This window comes from Asterias amurensis, chromosome 22 (genome assembly GCF_032118995.1).
Source record: "Asterias amurensis chromosome 22, ASM3211899v1".
NCBI lineage: Eukaryota > Metazoa > Echinodermata > Asteroidea > Forcipulatida > Asteriidae > Asterias > Asterias amurensis.
Window position 1 is genome coordinate 12,161,756 of NC_092669.1, and position 16,250 is coordinate 12,178,005.

The 16,250-nt window shown below is 37.6% G+C and overlaps 2 protein-coding genes across 4 annotated transcripts in view; one reads left to right on the top strand and one right to left on the bottom strand.

Moving 5' to 3' along the window:
- The window catches only part of LOC139953517 (low-density lipoprotein receptor-related protein 4-like), a 46,996-nt gene extending 45,822 nt beyond the window's left edge, over positions 1–1,174 (bottom strand). For all 3 annotated transcript variants that reach the window (XM_071952955.1, XM_071952953.1, XM_071952952.1), the window contains exon 1: positions 1,023–1,174. In XM_071952955.1, coding sequence (XP_071809056.1) covers positions 1,023–1,068 — 46 coding nt within the window. In that variant the 5' untranslated portion in view covers positions 1,069–1,174. The remainder of the gene's footprint in view (positions 1–1,022) is intronic.
- A 4,935-nt stretch (positions 1,175–6,109) lies between these two features.
- The window catches only part of LOC139954082 (uncharacterized), a 50,503-nt gene continuing 40,362 nt past the window's right edge, over positions 6,110–16,250 (top strand). Inside the window, exons 1-2 of the mRNA XM_071953742.1 lie at positions 6,110–6,259; positions 12,699–12,747. Of these exons, the coding sequence (XP_071809843.1) occupies positions 6,257–6,259; positions 12,699–12,747 (52 nt within the window). The 5' untranslated portion in view covers positions 6,110–6,256. The remainder of the gene's footprint in view (positions 6,260–12,698; positions 12,748–16,250) is intronic.

Here is a 16,250-nt window from a genome sequence, read left to right on the forward strand (position 1 = left end):
CTGGCTAGTGTTTAATAGGACATGGTTTTTGTTTTTGGTTTGTTTGTTATTCATTAAAGTGGTAGCCAGAGGGATGTCTGGGTGTCTTTTTTGGAAACCTTGTTTCAATTTGGAAACCCCGATTTATCTGTAATTTATCTGTAATTTGCAGAAATCCTGATTTAGTACGAAGTATAAAGTGTCTCGCAAGAAGGTACAGGGTTTCGTGTAAGAAGGTACGAAGTGTCCAAGGTACAAAGTTTCCAAAGTCACTTGGTACCTTGCAAAGGTATGAAGTGCCCAGGTTACGAAGTGGCAAAGGTTCAAAATCAAAGTGTCCTGATACTGGTTGGCATGGTTGGTTAGAAGTAGCATGGAGGAAAAATAGAAAGCCATTACACTGCATGCAGCAGCCAGATGTTCGTTGGTTGTACATAACAATCCATACTTTAAATTTAATTTTAAAAGAGCTACCATAATTGAGTAAATGGTGAAGGCATGTCGAGAGCCTCTCAACAAAAACACAGACAATTTAAAATCAATAATTTCTGGTGGGGTTTTAAAATGGGGGGTTACATAAAAAAGCGTTGTGGCAGTGCATGAATAGGCCAAATCAATACAAATCTGTGTGAACACACTGTGTGGCCCTGCTGTACGCAATGTATACCCACACAAAACTTCACAAGAAGTTTTAAAACGGGGATAAATTTACCACAACTCTTACTTCATTTTCTGAGGTAAATCGTTCTAAAACACACCACAAAATGTCACAGGTTTCCTCAACAAGATGTAGTAACAAATGGATAAGTTTATGGTTGGTAAATATGTTGTAAATGGGAGTTTGGGAGAGAAGTTAAAGCCGTCAAAATACAAATTTCAACACCAACTCCACTTCAAAATCAAAGGGGCCCACAATAGCGTGTAGTCGGCCGTTCACTGTTCATTGCACACGGTACGCGGGCAGATGGCGTACTCCACTCGGCTAGCCAGATTTATGACTTCGTAACTTTATACTTTTTGGCTTTTAAGAGAGAGTTACTAACCTTTAAGAGAGCTAACTAGCAAGACGATGCTCAGAAATATCCTCATTGCGGCAATTCCAGCATCTTCGCTCGATTAAAGCAGAAAAATCGTAACAAAAACCCCGGCAAAAGTTCCACAAATTTCAACGCTCCTCTCTATCGTTCCATTTTGTTGTCCGTGAAAAACTGGTGGTGATTGTGTTGGGTTATTCCATTTTTAAGGGGTGAGATCCAATTTGGGGTAAACAAGATAACAAAAGCGGGCACGACGGGGTACGATTGTTATTGTGTAGTTGCACCTGTATCTATCGCAACACTTCATTCATTCAATAATTAACCACATTTTTTTGAATAGGGAGAACCAAACAACAAAATAATTTCTGAAGTGCTGGTGAAATTTCAAAGCCCCCTCAACTTTGTTTTTTTCAGTGACCATGAGAAATATGCACTTAATTCACTTGTTGGCAGAAAATGGGTTGTTGTAAAAACTTCACAATATTATTCCAATTTTTTGTAGAGTTCCCCGTGGCCTATCCATGGAATTCTACCTTCATGGTATATCTAAAAAAAAAAATTGTTAATAAATAGTTAGCTGTTTCATGACTAAGCTTGAGAGATTTCATGTCATCTAAGACGTTTATGAAAGCATTAAAACAGAGGAAAGCGAAACCATGGTGAAATTAGGTGTCGGGAGAAGGATGGGGGGATGGGGGTGGGCGCGGCTGGTAATTTGAAAACTGGGGGAGGGCGGAGGTGCATAAGAACCGGACGTTTTTCATGGCATCTAAGGGGAAAAACACTTTCTTTATGGCGGTTGTAAGGACATCCCTTTGTGCATCTTTTGGTCTCGCTTGTGGCGGTAGGTCGGATGCCATGCTTTGGTGGAAAAAGGTAAAAGTGAAAACTTTGCTGAAACGTGATTGAGGGCGCTTTAACACTTTTGCGGCATGGATAAGCCCCTTTCGAGTCCACGAATTCGACTTCGGGCTCTGTCTGTTGACTCGTTATATAACAACCGCAGAGCCAAGCTAGCCTGAGCCGTATAAGCCGTGGTTTCGAAAACGGCCTCTTTAGTCGTTGACCCTGACTCTACAATCAACAACAGTCAACTGGTTGCCAGCCTTTTGAAACTTCGGGAGTGACCACCAAAGTCTGCGTGTTGTCGACTACTTTTTTAGTTTTATCTTCAAACTTAACGCGACTTTGTGGAGATTTTCACGTTTTTCAAGAGCAGAGCGGATACAAGGCAGGTTCACCATGACATCTGTAGTATGTTTAGGTATGGTTTGGATTTAGAAGACATTTTTTCAAGACATTCGTTTTTTTTGTGTTTATCATGTAACAAAAAAAAAGTAACCTCTAGCTAGTCTAAGACTGTGTTTGTATATTTTTGGGGTTGTGTATATTTTTATAACAATAGGTAAGGGACTAAGGTAGGTCTAACTTAACTAGAATAAGTAAGTAAGTGTAATTTTTTTCTTCCAAGCAAGTGTTACAATGTTGCAATGCGTGTGCGCACTGTCCATTTGCATTGCACGCCGTTTACTCAAAATGGCGCGCACGCACAGTAGCAAGAGGGAGGAGGGTTACGTTATCGCAATTAGCATAAAATAACGAGCCTGTGAAAATTTGAACTCAATTGGTCGTCAGATTAATGGAAGAGAAAACGTGCAAAAATTGTTGTTGTGGCCCAAATGGTTTTCTTTTCATATGATTGAATTCCAGAACTCATCTGAGGTCTCATAATCAAATCAAATATTTTAGTGAGAAATTGCGTCTTTCTCAAAAATTTCGCTGCTTAAAAGAGGGAGCCGTTTCTCGCGATGTTTTGTTACACTATCATTCAACTGTTCTCCATTTACTAACAGACTATGCGGTGGTTGCAGCATACAATATGAAGCATTGCACCTTGGGAATTAAAAGTTAGTCGCAACCTTGGATATCGCGACTATTTGAGGTGCTACTAGCAAAGTAGTAATTTTCACTAGTCGCCCAGGCTTTGAATTTGTTTAAAATAGTCTGCCATTAATCATTATTTATTGAACGGGTTCCTGTGTCAACAAATTTGAACAAATATTTGAACATTTTACTTTTTTTTCTACCCCTTGCAGAATAGTGGTGTAGTCCAGGTGTTCTACCCTCTCAGAATAATGGTAGAGTGTTGCAAAACTGTGACTTGTTATAAAACTAGAAACACTGTGTGATGTGACAAAGACAAACTAGCTGTAGCCGCATGTGGACTGGATGAAAGCTGTCGATGGTCGCACAAATACAGACCGTCTCAAACAAGAAGAAGCCAGTCAGAAGAGCAAATGGATGAACAAGTTAGAAAGAGACATCCTGCTAAAAAACATTCAAAAGTGCCGCCTTTCGGTGAACTTAGGAAAAAAGTTGACCATGTCCGACCTTCGTGGAAAAATATTTGGGAGAAAATAATAATGAACCATCAGCGTATTCACACTGAAAAGAAACCATTTGTTCGTGATTTTTGTGAAAAACCATTCGTAAAAAAATCTGCCCTGACATGCCATCAGAGAATCCACACTGGAGAGAAACCATTTGTTTGTGATTTATGTGAAAAACCATTCGCAAAAAAATCTGCCCTGACATGCCATCAGAGAATCCACATCGGAGAGAAACCATTTGTTTGTGATTTTTGTGGAAAAGCCTTCCTCACATAAATGTTCCCTGACACGCCATCAGCATATCCACACTGGAGAGAAACCATTTGTTTGTGATTTTTGTGAAACACCATTCGCAAACAAATCTGCCCTGACACGCCATCAGTGCATCCACACCGGAGAGAAACCATTTGTTTGTGATCTTTGTGGAAAAGCCTTTTCAGAAAAAGGTCACCTGACACGCCATTGGCGGTTCCACACTGGAGAGAAGCCATCTGTTTGTGATGTTTGTGGAAAAGCCTTCACATCTGAAACTTATCTGAGAACCCACCAACGCTCCCATACTGGAGAGGAACCTTTTATTTGTCATCTTTGTGGAAAAGCCTTCAAGTTTAAAGCAATTCTGAAAAACCATCAACACATCCACACTAGAAAGAATTCTTTGCCTGTGATCTCTGCGGAGAACCCTTCAGATTTAAATAAAATCTAACAGGGCATAAGTGTGTCCATACTGCAAATTAATCTTTTGTTTGTGATCTTTGTGGAAAAGCCTTCAGATTGATATCAAATCTAACAAGGCATCAGCGCATCCACACTGGAAAGAAATCTTTTGCCTGTGATCTTTGTGGAAAAATATTCTCAAAACAACATGACATGACCAACCATCATTGTATTCATACAGGAGAATATACAGGTTGTTTTGTGTTTTTTTGAGGTAAAAGTTTTCGTTAAAAGAACATTACAAAATTGGTTTTGGTAGCAAAACAGTTGCTGACAATGTAAGCACTTTATGTAATCCACTAAATACATAAATTGACAAACCTGTAGAAGTTCGAGATGATCGGCCAACTGGGTCACGAAAGAGTAGTAAAAAAACGATTACAAATTTTTCTTAAATTGCAAAGGGCAGCGTCTTGGGTTCGAATCCCACCTAAGTAAGACATATTGGCCTGCGATTTTATTTTCACACAACTTGGGATAGTACTGAGAACATTTATATAGACCATGTGAACTTTGTTTACAATAAGTGTGACCTTGTACATTCTTTGAGTATTCTGGCAGGCACAATACTGCACAGGTCATATGGGAAAGTTGACATTTTGTGTCATAACTTCCACATAAGTCCAAGAGTTATGAAAGTAAAAGCTGGACAGGTTTTTAGATGTGCCCCCTTTCATCATATCAAAAGTTGGTAGGAATTAAACAGTGCAATCTCCATAAAATATAAGATGTACAAATCTTGCCTGCAGGAAGTCCAAGCTTGGTGGCTCTTTTGTAAACATGTGATGTCACAGGTCACGTCGTCTATACAGTGCCAATGTACACACATCGGTGTAAGGGTAAAACCCTATGCTTGTTTATTGTAGTTTTCATTTATAAATGTTTTTGTTTGGTTAAATTCAAGTAAAAAGGACCACAGAACACCATAGTGTCCAGACCAATTTTTGTTCTTCAAACCATTGATTTTATTTTTGAGTGTTGGTATTTTCAACAGCGAATTTTGTCCCATCATTACAGTAAATTATCTTATACTGAGGTCCTGTGTGATTAATTTCCGTTATCATGATCCAATGAATAAAAATATTAGTATTTTAACAACATTGAACAAAATGTTTGTTTTATTTGTTTTGAATGACGTAAACTTGGTTCACACATTCATTTTCTCGGTCGAAAATACTGCATATTCCTTTTTTTTATCATGCCATTCCCCTTAAAATACCACAATGTCTATGTGAAGTTTGAGGTACACAAGTTATAGTCGACCAGGCAAATCTTTTTAAGGGTTTGAAAACTATAGGTAACAGAGTTATACAAAAGATATATATAGTTGACCTCGTTTTGAATTGTGCCACCTTTTTCGTACACAAAGTTGAAAAAAACAAAACAGAGTGTAGTCTCAATAAAATCATCAGGGCAATTATACTATCAACCTCTCTCTATCACTCTTTACCAAGAAAGGTTTTATGCTAATAATTATTTTGACTAATTACCAATAATGTCAACTGCCTTTAAGCCCCCCCCCCCCAAAAAAAAAAAAAAAAAATAGCTAAGCACAACAAAATTATGCCAGTAAACCAATAAGCTTACCAACTACAATAGCAAAAATTCATAACATGGGATGATACTGTATGCACATGTACACACACACGTAAACACTGCATGCTAGCAAAAGTAAGCTTTACGACCAAAAGTAAGCTTTGATTGGTCAGAGGTGATGTTCGTAAGCTCCACCCACATAACATCGGACCAATCAAAACATGGATATGTAGACATGATTCACTGCACGGTTATTCAATGACATTATTGCATCCAATGAAATCACTGGTCCTGAAAAGCTAGTACCTGACCTATCTTATACGTGCGATGCTGATTTAAAGACAAGGGACCAGTCTAGAAAGAAACTTCAATACAAAACTTTAAAACATGTTTGGATAAGTGTCGCTTGGGGGCGCCCTGGCACATGTCTTTGGTCGTCTTTTTAGTTGATGTTTTTCGCGGATTGGACTAGAAAAACTAAATTATTGTACATAACATAATGGTGCCTATAAAAATGGCTTCTGCCTAGGTACCCAAGTCAGGCAGAACTTTGTATAAACAAGAAAATGCACTGCAGAGTTCTATTTACCTAGAGAAATGGTAAGTTTTAATTTTGTTACGAGGGAAAACCAGTTCGACATTCAGTTTTGTACACACTCCTATGGGAAATTAGTTTGACATTCTGTTTTGTACACAATCCTATGGGAAACAGGTGTCGCATTCAATTTTGCACACAGCTATGCATGTGGGAAACAAACTTGACAGTCAGTTGTGTACACAGTCGTAACTCCTAGGGGAAACCAGTTTGACATAATATACTTCTGAGAAACAAGTTGAAGTTTGGCATTCAATTTTGGTACACATAGCTATATTTTTGTATAAAAATGCATGTGGGAAACCAAACCGGTCAGTTTTGTACACAGTCCTATTATTATGGGAAAACTTTTTTTCATTCAGTTTTGTACACACTAAACAGTTACACAGTCCTATCAATTATATGGGAACCCAATCCCAATTTGACTTTCAGTTTTGTACACAGTCCTAAAATATAGGGGAAATTTCCTGTTTGACTTTTCAGTTTCTTGGTCAGACCCTTTTGGCTGGTCCTATCTTGGTCCACATATTGCACCAGTCTTGTAAGTTATTTTTTATGGAATAAGCTACAATACAATACAATTACAACTACACAAATGCAAAGGATCAAATTTAAAGTTCTTATGTTTGCATACAAAGTTAACAACATGGCCTATAATAATAGCCCCTTTTTTTATATCATAAAAAAATCATAGAATTACTAATTCCCCAAAAGCAACCTACTACGTCTTGTATTCTCCGATCATCATCTACCGCCCGCCTGGAGTTGTTAAACTCTTGTCACTGGGGTTGTCGTGGCCAAGTGGATAAGGCCACCAAACTCAAGCTGTGGTGTTTCTGTTAAGCCGAGTGTGGGTTCGAGTCCCGGTCGTGACACTTGTGTCCCTAAGCAAGACATACTAGACTACTTCTACAACTCATTTTGGGCCACTGTTGTCCCTTTTAAATTAATTATTACTTTGTACTCAATACTGTTTCGAGACTTTGCCGCTTTGTTGCTTGAAGTGAGCTATTGAACAAACTAAGTCATTTTCATTTCAAGACACTTTAAGTCATCTCCTTGTTTAGTAGCACCAAAGATCATACACACTTTGCGTAAACTGCTTTTTACAGTGTTTTTACGGTGAGTCTTTCAATGTGCTTCAGTGAGCCTTTACTACGCTGCATATATGTCCATTAGTGCCATATATACTTTGTTAATTCCCCTTTTAGTTTTTTAAATTTTTAATTGCATAAAAGTGTGAGTGATTCGCTCTTAAAGGGTCTATGTACTTTTTGTAGGACAAAAAACACAATGTCCACAGATTTACACTAAACTTACACAGTTTGAAGATAATGATCTTAGAAAGCTTCCCTGAAAATATTACGTGCTGAGGTGCTGTAGTTTTGGGGAAATGAGTAAAACAATGTAAAGAAAATAATTTTCGTCTCATGAGACGAAAATTATGAGCATGTAAAAACTTATTTTCATGACATTGTTTTACTCATTTCTCAAAAACTACAGCACCTCAGTAAGTAATATTTGAAGGGAAGCTTTCCACTATCATTATCTTCAAACCCTGTAAGTTTGATAAAAATCTGTGGACATTTTGAAAAAGTACCCAAATCCTTTAATAGCAAGACCTTAAATAGTTTTCTACGAACAAAGTACTATATACACAGCAAAAGATATCCACGCATAATTATCGCAGACCCAATCTACATGCTGACCAGAAGCCATTCTGAGTCTTAGAGATACAGTGAAAAGTGGACACACTACTTCATGTTTGACACTAGGTTTGGGTAAATTTGATTCTCAAAATGTTTTAATCAAGGAAGTATTTATTGCCTTTAATTTTGAGTGATTACAAAATGAAAACCTTCCCTTTAAAGGCACTGGACAAAATTGGTAGCTACTCACATAACCTTTAGCATAATAATAATGTAACACAAAGAGTTAGGACTAGTCTTATCTCTAGTTAGGACCAGTTACTTGTCCTAACTTAGGACTATCCATGCAATTTGTATATCTCCTAGGTTAGGACTAGTCCTAACTCTTTGTGAAATCGACCCCTGTTGATGTGTAATAAAACATTGTGAGAAACCAAGATGCAATTAAATGAAATTAATAAAAAAAGAGCGCCCTCTTTCGGGTTATCACTTTTTGCTTGTTACGTTACGTCATATTAAGTGACGTTACGTTACTTTACGTTACAAGTATGACATACTGATGGCTTGGAACAATACGATGTCATGAGCGGATGTGTATTAACTGAATAACTGTGTTTTTCTTTTCTTCTAACATAAATAAAAACATGACTTATTTCATCTTCGTGTTTATTGCTCCCCCTCCCCTGTTTCTTTTTTTCCATCAACATTGAAGCATATCAATAAACCCTGAACATTGCAACAAATATTAAACCTAATTAGAGAATCAATCGATGACAAAATAGACATGTAAAATAATTTGAAGTTAATTTGAGAAATGTACCAATCTGAAAGCCAGCTATGAAGTATGAAGTTCATCACCAGTCCCTGAGGGACAGAATTTCGCCCCTGAAAGAGAACAATTCGATAGTTGCAGACCAACTGATCACTAATGCTTTACGTATTGCTGCAAACCCCTTAAAGGCACTGGACACTATTGGTAATTACTAAAACAATTTGTTAGTATAAAAACCTACTTGTTAACGAGCAATGGAGAGCTGTTTTAGTACATAAAATATGGTGAGAAACGGCACCCTCTGAAGTAGTTTTTGAGGCAGAAGTATTTTCTCACGTAAAATACTAAAATACTTCAGGCCTGAAGCCTTTTATTAGGCATTTGAAAGCAAACAACTTTGTGCGACCATTTTTATTTATTTCACCATTCTCCTGCAACTTCGATGACCAATTGAGTCGAATTTTCCATAGAGTTGATGTTTTATGCATTCGGGATACACCAAGTGAGACTGGTCTTTGACAATTACCAAAGGTGTCCAATGCCTTTAATATACATCGCTGTGTCATAAAGATTAAAAAATTACATTCTGTATTCCTTAAGAAAAACTTATATATATTTCTAGAGTTCTTTATAATATATTAAAATTTATAGCATTAGGGATTACCCGTTACCATGGCGATATAACTCGGTATTGTGTAAGAGAAATAAATACCCTCCCTCAGATCACGAGTGGAAAACGGCTTAATATAAGACACGGTAACACAAGGTTGGTTTAATTATTAAAAATGCCTGGCGTAGTTTTTTATTCTTATGGTGGTGGTCTATATGTATACTGAGTTTTGGCGCAGCTACGGCACACACTATTTTTCTTACGTTTCATTGAATATCGAACTATACTGGAACAGGATGTTACGTTTGGTAAGAATACATTTATCCAATATTTTATTTGGTTTTGTTTTTGTTTTTGACTCGCATATCAGTTTTGTTTACTTACATCATGCGCTGTTGATTTTGTTACCTTTCTGATGTGCTGATAAAATCTCATAATTATTGTACAATTTTCCCCCAAAGAATAATAATGATATAAACTTCTTGTTAAATTTAAAATTGAGTTGAATTCCATTGCCTTACCCATTGTCATTCAAGATTAAAATTTTGGTTTTACCCCTACACCGATTTGTGTTAGCTTAGTATACCACTTTCCCGAGTTAGTGTGAACAAAAGAATGCATAGGGTATAGGATGCGAACCCAAGACATTTACGAATGTGAAACTGGTGTGCTTTCAGATGCCTGATAAAAGGCTTCAGGCCTTATGTCTTTTGTTGTTTGGAGGTCTAGCCGTTTCTCACGGTGTTTTGTACTATAAACCGCTCTGCGTTGCTCGTTATCAAGCAAGTTTTTATGCTAAATATTGTGAGTTAATTACGTGTCCACTGCAGAACATGAATTAGATGGGGGTTTAGACTGTGTTGCCTTGTTTAAACCATAAATCTCAACATCTTATTGACTCACCCTGTATAAATGAATTTAAAGGCAGTGGACACTATTGGTAATTGTCAAAGACTAGCCTTCACAGTTTGTGTGTCTCAACATATGCATAAAATAAACCTGTGCAAATTTAAGCTCAATCGGTCATCGAAGTTGCGAGATAATAATGAAAGAAAAATAATTCTTGTCACACGAAGTTGTGTGCGTTTAGATGGTTGATTTCGAGACCTTAAGTTCTAAACTTGAGGTCTCGAAATCAAATTCGTTGAAAATCACTTCTTTCTCGAAAACTATGGCACTTCAGAGGGAGCCGTTTCTCACAATGTTTTATACCATCAACCTCTCCCCATTACTCGTTACCAAGAAAGGTTTTGTGCTAATAATTATTTTGAATAATTACCAATAGTGTCCACTACCTTTATTAAATTAAGAAAGATTTCTAGAGGCTTAAGTTGAGAGTTGAGCAAGTTCCAGAGCCTTGGTCCCTCAAGTTTGACTGTTTTATGAGCGAGAGAAGTACGGGTAAAAGGTTGGAGGCTTGACGAGTAAAGTCCGAGTGAATCTCATGATTGTGTGTAAATAATTAATTGAGTATGGTAAAGTATTACGGATAGACTGCTGCATGAGAGACCCAAGTTGGTGACAATAAATGTCTTTGACTTTTAGAGTCCTATGTTTGTTAGTAAGAAAAAAGAAAAAAAGAAAAAAGATTTGTATGTGTGAATGAAAAATCAGCAAAATTAATGGTACGGGAAAGCCTGTTTCTGTAGGAGTAGAACTCTTATTGACACGTACTATTTTGAAAAGGTTTACCACCTCGCCACCAATTTCTCGACGTTTTTATTTCAGTAAAATTTGAGCTAATTTAGGGCGGATACATTGGTTGCGAGGTGCGGAAAATATGCAAAAAAAATTCAAGACATATTTTTAGTTCTCAACTTTCGTTAAACTAACAAAACAACTTACGGTAATTGGAGAGAAGTCTTTGGCTTCAGGCTGCCGTTACTGCAAAGACTCGTACACGAAGTTGGTCTCTCGGCCATAAATTTGGTTGGCCGGCCTGGCCTGTCCTGTCACCGATACGGTGGCTGAATCCACTCGCCTGCTGGTTTGGTCGTGGGCTCGCGCCACGTCCTCTCTCCCTCAAGATCACATTGCTTTTAACTTTCACAGCATGCTTCCACACGCAACATTAACTCTCCTTTATCCGAATGTCTCAATGGAAAACACAAAAGGCCTTTGCCTGAAAAAGAAGGGGGGGGGGGTCACAAATTCCCTTGACCGTTTAGGGTGGTTCGCGAAGAATGTCTGACTTAAAGGCAGTGGATACTATTGGTAATTACTCAAAATAATTATTAGCATACAACCTTTCTTGGTGATGAGTAATGGGGAGAGGTTGATGGTATAAAACATTGTAAGAAACGGCTCCTCTGAAGTGACGTAGTTTCGGAGAAAGAAGTAATTTTCCACGAATTTGATTTCGAGACCTCAAGTTTAGAATTTGAGGTCTCGAAATCAAGCATTTGAAAGCACACAACTTCGTGTGACCAGGGTGTTTTTTCTTTCAGTATATCTCCAAACTTCGACGACCGATTGGTCACAGGTTGGTTATTTTATGTATATGTTGAGAAACACAAAGTGAGAAGACTGGTTTTTGACAATTACCAATAGTGTCCACTGGCTTTTAAGGCACTGGATACCTTTGGTCTCTAGTCTTCTCACTTGGTGTATCTCAACATAATGCATAAAATAACAAGCCTGTGAAAATTTGAGCTCAATCGGTCGTCGAAGTTGCGAGAGAATAATGGAAATAAAAACACCCTTGTCACACAAGTTGTGTGCTTTCAGATGCCTTGAATTCGATACCTCAGCTTAAGGTTTCGTATTCAATTCACACATTTTAGTGAGAATTTATTTTATTTTTATCTCAAAAACTACGTTACTTCAGAGGAAGCCGTTTCTCAGAATGTTTTATACAACCAACAGCTCTCCATTGCTCGCTATCGAGTAGTTTTTATGCTAACAATTATTTTCAGTAGTTATCAATAGTGTGCATGCCTTTAAGGGTGGTTCGCGAAGAATGTCTGACTGAAAGAAAGGTTGAAATGGGCTTTTCTTGCGCACTCGAGTCGTAAGACATTAAAGGAAATTTACTAGAAACGATTACAAACCGCAGGTTTGCAGAATGTAAAAAATGTCTGATCGTGGAAAAGGGAACGTTGAAGAATTAAACAATGATTATCAACGAATCGACTCTTGAAAGTACGACAGCGCAAGTAACAATACACTGGAATGAATAAATGTTTTGCCTCGGCAGAATAAATCTGGACAAGTTGGGGTTTAAGCAATGTTTTGAATTCAGTAAGTGATGGCAAGACGTATTATTTTGATAAGAAAGATTGTTCCAAAGGTTTGGAGCAGCTGCATAAAAACATTTGGAAGATAAAGAGTTGTTTGCAAGTTGTTTTAAAGACGAATTAATAACTTAGGATAATAAATAAACTTACATGCAATCATTGTTTTGTTTTATTTAGATCGTCTTGTGCAGTGTGGCTTTCTATACGCAGAGCGGAACAGCAGCAGGTATGTATAATATTAATCATAATTGTAGTTCATGTTGAATGTAAAGGAACAGTCAGAAATGGTTTTGCTAACAAAAACAGTTGCTGGCAGTGTAAAAGACTACACTAAAGGCAATATACACTATTGGTAATTGTCAAAAGCTAGCCTCCACAGTTGGTGTATCTCAACATATGCATAAAATAACTAACCTGTGAAAATTTGAGCTCAATCCGTCATCGTAGTTGCAAGATACTAATGAAGAAAACTAACCATTGTCACCCGAAGTTGTGTGCGTTTAGATGTTTGATTTCAAGACCTCAATTTTTAAACTTGAGGTCTCGAAATCAAATTCGTGGAAAAATACTTCTTTCTCAAAAACTATAGCACTTCAGAGGGAGCCATTTATCACAATGTTTTGTACCATCAACTTCTCCCAGTACTCGTCACCAAGAAAGGTTTTATGCTAATAATTATTTTGAGTAATTACCAATAGTGTCCACTGCCTTTAATCCACCATATACATAAACTAACAAACCTGTAGAAGTTCGAGATCGATCTGCCTTTTGGGTCACGAGATAATAGTGAAAACCCGATTTAACATTTTGCATGACATCGATGCAGACAAAAACATGGACAAAACGCCCACTGAGCGATGAACTCCAAACGCAAATTTAAACTATTTATTTCTCATCAAAATACGAAATTTCAGACAGAAATATTTCAAGTGATGTTTTCTACTATCATCATCATTAGACCGTGTAAGTTTTATGTAAAGCTGTGATCTTCACGATTTTGTTTTCTTAATATTTCTGTAGTGTTCCTTAAAGCGGTTACAATACTTGCATTTATAATTATAAGTATCACAACGCCAAATGTCATTATGATTTATTACTTCAGGATTATTACAGAATTGGCTAGACAAAACAAACCCGTATTTAAGATTTATTCACAAAGAACTTATTCACATAGAGTTAGGACAAATCTTATCTCGAGTTAGGACCAGTTACTCGTACTAATCCATTCACTGTGTTTATCTCCTAGGACTAGTCCTAAGTTAGGACTAGTCCAAAATCTTTGTTAAATCATGGAGGAATAATTATTCCTCCATGGTTAAATCGACCCCGAGACACCTTTGGTAATTTTCGAAGGCCTTTTATACTCACTTGGTGTATCCCAACATTTTGCTCGAATAAACAAATATATGAACATTTTGACTCAATTGGTCATCGAAGTTGCAAGAGAATGATGCAAAAAATAATACCATTGTTGTATACATTTGTGTGCTTTAAAGATGCATAAAAAACTTCGGGCCTTACGGCTTTAAATTCTTGAGTGAAAAAAAAACCCACCAATTTCAAAAGAGTTCAGAGGGAGCCATCAGCTTGCAAGTTGTGGCTATTGAAAAACATATGCCTTTTAAAGTCCTTACAAATAAATAAATAAATAAACAAATAAATAAATAAGCAAATAAGCCTCTTTTTTAAAATCAGCTTTACTAAAGTCCGGACGCTATTATTTAGGTCGAATGGGCCACGGTGTTGAGCGAATCGAACCTACGGGTAAGATGTCCTTCGATGGATCTTGACTTTTTATAAGACTTTTTTCAGGTCAGCTATCGATCGTTATACAAGCCGAGGTTTCGAGAACGTTGTGGCCCCTCTCATTTTTCCTCCCAAGGCATGCTCGGTTTGGATGCAAGTTGAACTTTGGATGCAAGTCGCTGGCGCGGTGAGATATTTGAGTCGTTGTAGTGACGTAGTGATCCAGGTTTCCGCAATCAAATACCGCTCTCGCGAGATCACAGCTCTTGCGCGAAGCTGGTGGCTGCCGTGTGACCTTTAGTCGTGAGAGTGTAGTCTCGCGGGGGTCAGCAGTCTCGCGAGAATACCACCAGTTTCAAATCGTGGAGAGAGTGATAATGCATATCAGCGCAACAGACATTTAACGACTTGTTGACAAGTCTAAATGCATAGGTCGGAGCTCTTTTCCGCTTGAAAAGGTACTGCGTGTGTTGCTGATACATCCAAAGAAGGAACACGACACTGAGCACGACATGTCCTTTTCGAAACCATGGCTTTGGCTCTAGATTCTGCTCAGGCTTGCTTGTTTGTTTTGACAATGTGCGCACAATGCAGGGCTTCAGATGAGAGAACGGAGCCTGAAGCCGAATCTAAAGCCGAAGCCCTAGTTTCGAAAAGAGCCATAGGGAAGGGATTTCAATCGTTGTCACGTTTTGTTTTTGTGTTGTGTGGTATTCCAAAGAAAATGTAATCTTTAAAGGCAGTGGACACTATTGGTAAATACTCAAAATAGTTATCAGCATAAAACCTTAATTGGTATACGAGTAATGGGGAGAGGTTGATAGTATAAAACAGTGTGAGAAACGGCTCCCTCTGAAGTGATGTATTTTTCGAGAAAGAAGTAATTTTCCACGAATGTGATTTCGATACCTCAGATTTAGAATTTGAGGTCTCGAAATCAAGCATCTGAAAGCACACAACTTCGTGTGACAAGGATGTATGTTTTTTCATAGTTATCTCGCAACTTCGACGACCAATTCAGCTCAAATTTTCACAGGTTTGTTATTTTATGCATATGTTGAGATACACAAAGTGAGAAGACTGGTCTTTGACAACTACCATTAGTGTTCAGTGTCTTTAAGAAGAAATTAAATCTTTTACTCGAGGACTCCTGACCTTTGGTTTTAAAACCGTTCGATTTTTGTCAATCCAAAGGCCATACAAAATCGATAACGTTGTTCTGACGTTGCGTATAATAAGGGTTATATTAAGCTCGGGGCCAGTTATTTGACTCGTTTCAGTCGAACAATGGTTTGTAAGTCAATGCCAGCAGAAGGGTAGGGAATAATAATAATAACAGTAGAGGATTTCCTTGTGTATATGAATATAGATTTATTTCACAATTTTTGTAATACCCAAGTGCGGGCTGTAACAATAGTTCACCAGTTTTTCTGACTTAGAATTAATCTTAGTTAGGACGAGTTAATCATCCTTACTCGAGATAGGATTAGTCTTAGCGTTTTGTGAAATTGGCTGCAGTGCCTTTAAAGGCACTGGACACTATTGGTAATTACTCAAAATAATAATTGGCATTAAACCTTACTTGGTAACGAGTAATGGGGAGAGGTTAAAGGAACACGTTGCCTTGGATCGGTCGAGTTGGTCTTTGAAAAGCGTTTGTAACCGTTTTTTATAAAATGCATATGGGTAGAAAGATGTTGTAAAAGTAGAATACAATGATCCACACAAACATGCCTCGAAATTGCGTGGTTTTCCTTTTACCTCGTCGACTAACACGTCGGCCATTTATGGGGGTCAAAATTTTGACTCCCATAAATGACCGACCGTGTTAGTTCGCACAGTAGAAGGAAAACCACGCAATTTCGAGGCAAACTTGTGTGGATCATTGTATTCTACTTTTAAAACATCTTTCCAACCATATGCATTTTATAAATAACGGTTACAAACGCTTTTGTTTTGACCAACTCGTCCGATCCAAGGCAA